Genomic DNA, 6,643 nt, shown 5'->3' on the forward strand with positions numbered 1-6,643 from the left:
AGGGCTGCTGTAATCTTAGTCGCTAGTTGTTCTTAAATGCAATTAGTTTTGCTGTCTCTAGGTTGACTTGTAATATTTTGTACTTTGCAGATGTAGGAAATCTCTCCAAAGGATCAGAAGAATCTAGCGGATTATCTCTAGATAATTTCTCAAAGTTCTCTGTTTGGGTTTCATTTTTTGAGATTTACAATGAATGTTTTTATGATTTACTGGCTCCTATGTCAGATGACAAGAAAAAAAAGACCCTTCGCCTTGCTCCAGACATCAAGGGATATTCTTACGTAAAAGGTAACTGGAACGCTTTGCAAACTGCCAAGCTTGTCATGGAAAAGTGTTATTTCTGTAATAATGTTTCTTCCGAGATAGAAAACTCTTAAATGTGTTCAGTTTAGCTCTAGAAATGTCTGCTTGAATGCAGAGGCGTACTATATCTTGCCCTTTTCCACGGGAGGAAGAATCTTAGTCTCAGCATCTCTCATCAGCTTATCGCGTGTGTGAAGCAGACTTCATAAAATATTCTATTGTGTTGACTAAATGTATTATTCTTTGTTTGTATACATCATTTCTTGTTTGCTTTTCCTTTTGCTAAGGAAGCTCACAAAATCACTTTTCCTTCTTCTGAAAGGTCTGCAGTGGGTTCAGGTCTCTGATTCTAAAGAAGCTTTTAGACTTTTTAAACTGGGACAGAAACACCGGAGTTTTGCAAGCACAAAGCTAAATACTTGCTCCAGCCGAAGGTGGGAGACTTTGACTGACGCTGGGTATGAGATAGTGTGGGGAAGAGGGATAAATTAAAATATTGCCTATGGCTTTTGTAGGGCAGAAGGCTTTAAAAAGGCTTGATATCGAGTGTTGCATTTGATATCCTGTGACAGTATGTGATTCTAGTGCTTGAAACAGGGGGGATTAGTCCTTCAAGCAGATAAGCGTGTACAAAAGCCAATTGTTTTATCAAAAACTCAGCAGAATAAGTAAGCCTTCTTCCGTCTAAGTACTGGTGGTTTGGGGGAGGGAAGAAAAGCAAAATAAGCCAAAAAACATGTCTCTTTAAAAGGCTTAATGCATCTAGTAGAACTGTGAAGTTAATTGAATCTCAAGTAGATCCAGCAGCGTTTTGAATAGACGTTGTAGATTTAAAAATATATATGTATTTCTGTCTATTGATCTTGCTTCATTTCTCCTTACTGATTTTTAAATTTCTCCTTTCAGCCACAGTATATTTACAATCAAGTTACTAAAAATTGAAGACCTTGAAATGCCACGAGTGACACGAGTCAATGAGTAAGTTCAGAGCAGAGTTCCCATCTTCTTTTGGGGTGAAATTGCCAGTTGTTTTCAGTGTTGGTGTATTCATACTAGGCTACGTACACATGTTCCCTGATTGAGCCTCCTGTAGGAGTGGTGGTTCCCCATTTCCTATCGTCGTGCAGTACTAAACCATCAAGTTGCAGTGCTGTTGAGTATCTTGTACCCTCTGTTCAGCACAATGTTCCTCTATCCTGCTCCACTCAACTTCTGAACTAATGTAAGTCCTCAGAAAGAAGCGTATGGCAGAAAAATGGAAGCTTTGTTGAAGAAGCGTTTGGCAGGAAGTAGTGTGCAACTTCACTAGGAAAGCAACATGGGAGGGTTCAAGAAATTCTTCCTTTGGGAAGAGTGGTTGTGTTAGAAACGAAAATAATCAGTGCACGTTGCAAGGCAAGCAAACTTAATTTCCCTTGTCTGCCTTCAGATTATCGCTGTGTGACCTTGCTGGTTCAGAAAGGTATACCAAGACGCGCAATGAAGGTGATAGACTGAAAGAGAGTGGAAATATCAATACGTCTCTCCTGACTCTAAGCAAGTGTATTAGTGCACTCAAGATCAGTCAGCAGTCAAAGTAAGTCCTTGTACAAACTGTAACCCAGTTGTGGATTTCAGGTATTGTGTACAACGTTTAAACTGTTGTTTAAAATGCAGAGTACAAAACTAAGGCATGAGTGAAAACTATACGTAGACTTCTGCAGTTGTGTGAAGCCTTGTCGATCTAACAGCGTGGTCTATAAACTTGCCTGCTTTGTTTATTTTTTATTTTTGATTTTTTTAAGTAAACCTTTCAAGTTCTAAATCTTTGAACGTGTTATCGTAGACTTAAGCAACTTAACATTGTTTCTTCTGGCCTTGCCTTCACAGAGAAATCCTGGGATAAGTAATACAATTTCTCTTTGCTATTTTCACTGTAAATGAGTGAAATTTTAGACCTTTTCCTGCTTTGTGAATTAATTGCATTTATTATTTAGTTCTGCAGTGACAGTTTTCCTCAGGGATATTGCTGTGCTTTGTCCTAGCCAATAAAAAATGGTCAGATTTTTTTTTTTCTTCTGAGTCTTGAAGTAACTTCATCGTTCCTTCTGATCTAGCTAACAAAATGCAGACAGAAGAAAAGCCTACCTGCTACTTTTGCCTGCAGTTGGGCTCTAAATGAGTGCAGACAGAACTTTCTGTATTTTAAACAGATGTAGTATTTATTTACAGTCACGGCCGGATGGAACTGCTCAGGAGCAGCTTTCTCTGTAGATTCTCATTTGAAAATGTCCTTTCTATCCCAAAGATTAAGTGTGCTCTGTGCTTGGGAAATGCTTAGGCTGTATGTTGAACGTACTTTTTGTTTTAAATATTCTCGTGGGTTGCCCAAGAAGATAATGGCTGATAATGGCTGCGTAGTAGCTGGAACAACCATACAAGCTTTCTGCAAACTAGGGAAAAAATAAAATAAAATAAAATTAAATTAAATTAAAAACAACCCACAACTCAAAATGATTTGAAGACTACTGCAGTTGTTAATATGTTGTCTTCCACTTGGATAGCTCTTCCACTGAATTGAAGTCGTTATCTTCTGGTAATGGGATTTGCTGTGGTTTTTGTCTCCAAAGGGTGCAGCAGCACATACCGTTTCGGGAGAGTAAGTTGACGCACTTTCTTCAGGGATTCTTCAGTGGAAAAGGGAAGATACACATGTTAGTAAACATCAGCCAGTGTGCTTCAGCCTGTGATGAAACATTCAATGTGCTAAGGTTCTCAGCTATTGCACAAAAAGTGAGTGTGTTGTAGTCTCTCCTGGGGTCATTGTGTTTCTTTGGGGTGTGAGGGCGGAAGCATCTTATTCGTAAAAGGTATTCAGCCTAACAAGAAGCAACTTGTTATATCGGGAGGAAATTCTCCACTGTTAGTTTTCCTCTCTTCTCAAAATATGATCCCACCCAGGAAAGCAAATCCAGCTACCCCATACGTATTGCAATTTTGAATCTTGTTCAGGTCAAGCACTGACAATGTAAGTGGAGCAGCAAAGAGTTGGAAAGGCTGTGTTGTGGCCGTAAGAGGCTTCAGTGGGAAAGCGGAAGTTCATCAGAATGGGTAGGAATGAGTGCCATGATATAACGCTGAAGAAGTTAAACTGTCAGATCAGTGCTACAGTCTTGATGGAAGTGTTTGAAGTGTTGGGAGTTTGTGTCTGAAGCATGACTGATGGATGTGTGCCCTTGGATTGTGGCCGTATCTAAGGAGGTTAAGTGTGAAAGTAGAAGGAGCAGCCTATGAGGGTGATGCGGCTGTGCAAGACAAAGACCTGAAAAGGTGATGTTCAATTGCATTGAATGCAACTGGAAACTGGAAGCAAAAGCAGAAACCTGTGGCTACGTGGCGTGGCAGTTCCTGTACGCTGTTTGGCTAGTGATAGTCTTGAGATTAAGAGGAGGATTGGAGTCGGCAGTAACTCCTTTCTACTTTCTTGAAAACTGGTTGAAGTAGTGACCAAACAAAGCCTAGGCCAAGGGAGTAGTAAGCTCCGGAGAGGAAATGACAGCAGGTCTCTCTTGGAAGTTCTAGTCAAGGCTGAAGGAATGCTGATGGCTTTGTTCTTTTATTTCCTGGGTAGGTTATAGTTTCGGATGCATCTGTTCCTCCTCGTGATGAGTCATTTGGCCAGAACTCAGCAAGTGGGTCATCAATGCCTTGTTGCTCTAAAATGACCATCCCAAGGAGAAGCGCTGGTTTTCTGTGGGACCGAACCCTAGAAGATGTAGTGGAAGATGATGACTATGAGATGGAGCAAGAACATAATAAGTCAGGAGAAGAAACAGTGCTGAAATACGAAGAAAATGAAGTCCTGATAGGAAAAGAAGAATATTCAGTAAGTGCCCGGACTGCTTTAAGAATTAGTGCATCCCTGAGGCTTATAACAACATCCCTCTTTTCTTCCATCTCCCTCCTCTTCCTTCTGAGCACCCTTTCTGTCCATCAAATCAGTGTTAAGAACTAAGTGGAATGACTCTGACTTACTGTCCAGTGTGGGAAGGCTGTGTGAAATGTGTACAAATTGAAATAGAGCGATGAGACATGCAGACGTGTTTTTATCTTCTCGTGGTAACCAGTGGTCAGTACATAGCAAGGATGCAGATATTTTATTCCAATTTAGGACCTTGCTTCTTTTAAAATTTATTTCTAGATAGGGCAAAGAGGCGGGAACAGAAGGCTAGAGAATATTTTGTTAGCATTTAATTAGTGTTATCTCTCCCACCACTGTATAGGAACTGCTGAATCACAGCCTGAACCTTTGATTGATCACCTGAGGCGAGCAGTGACTCAGCCACGGGAGCACAGGTGAAGGCAATTCACCTGTGCTGCTGGAAAGGGTGGAGCCTGGCTCCACCTCTCCTAGACCCATTTAAGAGCTGACTGCCAGTGGGGGAGGATCTGTTCTGGAGATCCTCTCCACTGGTGTTTCCCAAGCGAGCCCAGGATATGGGTGAGCGTACCTATTTTTTCTGTTCCTTGCTGTAGTGTGAGAACTGCGTTGCCACGCTCTCTTTTATACGATAACATCTGTATATTCATTAATTGTACACACCACCCTAAAAAATAAATAAATAAATAAAATGGGCATCTGCAAATTAACAGCTGAATCCAATATAAATTATCTGCTTTAGATTTCCTGGCAAACATCTTCCCTGTGCAAGCTTGTAAATTGTTGAGCTAGGACCAAACGAAGACTCCAATCTAATTGTGAAGGCTTCTGTTTATGAAGAAGTTAATAAAAGAAGTGGGAGGTCATTTTCAAATAGAGTGAAGGGAGAAAACTCAGTTCTAGGGAGGTCACTGCTATGAAAAACTTAATAGTGCTGTTATCCTAGGCACTGCTGAATCTTGTAGAAGACCTGAAGAACAAACTTATTGCTGAGAAGAAGGACAAGTTACTGCTGGAACTGAAAATTCGTGATGAAGTGGCCCAAGAATTTACCCGATATTTTGCTGAGCAGGAAACGGAGTTCAAGTAAGTTAGCTTTCAATGTTCTTAAAGTTACTGGTTGGAAAAGAAAGGTGAGGGTATGTTCCCGTGTTGCTGAGAGTTGGTTTGGAGGAAAGAATAGTCTACTATTCTGCTGGAGTTGCTCTTTTATTCTTACTTGGTCTCTGTTAAGAAATCAGTTTCTACTTGGACTGTGAATTTTGGGAGAAATACAGTGTAGGAAAGGCTTTGATTGGAGGCTGAGGAGAGGTGGGTATCTTTAGTTACTGCTCTCTTAGTGGCAAACAGAATTTTTGTGGCTTGAGGAGCTCAGAAAGAAGTCTCCTAGTAAACTTTTGCATCTGTTGTCATCTGCTGCTGCTCTCCCTCACCTCCATCAGATCTTGGGGAGTGGGGAAATACATTTCTGTGTCAGCGTAGCAGTAATATTCTGTGTATTATTCTGTGGTGCCAAAATAGAGAAACATCTTTGTTTACAAGAAACTGCGCTAATAACGTAGCGGTTGAGATGGGTTGGCTTTTAGCTGAGGTATGTTTTCTCTTTTGCTCTACAGAGAACGCCTTTCCCATGAACGGGAACGGCTTGAAGAAAATTCTGAAAAGCGCCTTGAAATTTTCAAGGAACTTGTAAGTGGTTATGCTAACAACCCAGAGGAAGAGAGATTAAGCAATCTGCCTTGCAGCGAACAAGCTGAACCCCTGGTATTTTTTCATTTTTGCTTGTTCTTAAATATTTTCCTATATTCCTGAAGCTGGAATTAAAAGCTTTTTATATGGTTGACTTCACAGTGGCTATCCAAACTATCTGTAGAAATAACAACTGTTGCATAGTTAGCTATTCACCACCTGTAACTGACAATAAATTATGTTTCAGGGTGGAGAACATAGCGCGGTGCCTGACACCTGTGTTGATCTTGAGAGCATTCTTGATTCTCTGCAGAATGATGTCATGGATATTAAAAAGCAAGCTGAGGCAGCACATAGCTACATTGCATCCCTAGAGGATCCGCAGGAAGCTATTGGTCGGCTTGAGAAGCAGCTGGAAAAAACTAGCTTTGAACTAATGAAGACCAAAGAAGAGCTGACAGAGAAAAACACCAAACTGCTGAAAACTGAGGAAGAGCTGAGACAGAGGAACAAAGGTGAGTTGTGTGATGTGACGGGTAGAAGAAAGAAACAGTTCACTAATCTGAAGTAGAAATAACCAGTTTGAGCTGGAAGTAGAGGAGATGTTCTACGTTTGGAATCGTTGGCTGTATCAAATATAAAGCCTGTATGTAATATAACATGATCGTTTGCTCTGTGCTTGTATTCAGGTTGAACAATTGCACAGTTCTTGGTTATTTTTTTTTTCCCCTT

At 40.6% G+C, this 6,643-nt stretch overlaps 2 protein-coding genes across 2 annotated transcripts in view; both read left to right on the forward strand.

Annotated features, from left to right (window-relative positions):
* The window catches only part of LOC104911971 (kinesin-like protein KIF20B), a 44,601-nt gene that overhangs the window by 23,198 nt on the left and 14,760 nt on the right, over positions 1–6,643 (forward strand). The window contains exons 19-25 of the mRNA XM_031554579.1: positions 1,210–1,281; positions 1,733–1,879; positions 2,913–3,075; positions 3,914–4,168; positions 5,169–5,308; positions 5,839–5,986; positions 6,159–6,426. Of these exons, the coding sequence (XP_031410439.1) occupies positions 1,210–1,281; positions 1,733–1,879; positions 2,913–3,075; positions 3,914–4,168; positions 5,169–5,308; positions 5,839–5,986; positions 6,159–6,426 (1,193 nt within the window). The remainder of the gene's footprint in view (positions 1–1,209; positions 1,282–1,732; positions 1,880–2,912; positions 3,076–3,913; positions 4,169–5,168; positions 5,309–5,838; positions 5,987–6,158; positions 6,427–6,643) is intronic.
* Positions 101–6,517, forward strand: LOC104911969 (kinesin-like protein KIF20B). The gene is made up of 9 exons (XM_010714535.3): positions 101–288; positions 626–737; positions 1,210–1,281; positions 1,733–1,879; positions 2,913–3,075; positions 3,914–4,168; positions 5,169–5,308; positions 5,839–5,986; positions 6,225–6,517. Exons 1-9 carry the CDS (start codon positions 219–221, stop codon positions 6,480–6,482), a joined length of 1,365 nt encoding a protein of 454 aa, XP_010712837.1. The 5' UTR covers positions 101–218; the 3' UTR covers positions 6,483–6,517.

Source organism: Meleagris gallopavo, chromosome 8, assembly GCF_000146605.3.
Source record: "Meleagris gallopavo isolate NT-WF06-2002-E0010 breed Aviagen turkey brand Nicholas breeding stock chromosome 8, Turkey_5.1, whole genome shotgun sequence".
In the NCBI taxonomy this organism is placed as follows: Eukaryota; Metazoa; Chordata; class Aves; order Galliformes; family Phasianidae; genus Meleagris; species Meleagris gallopavo.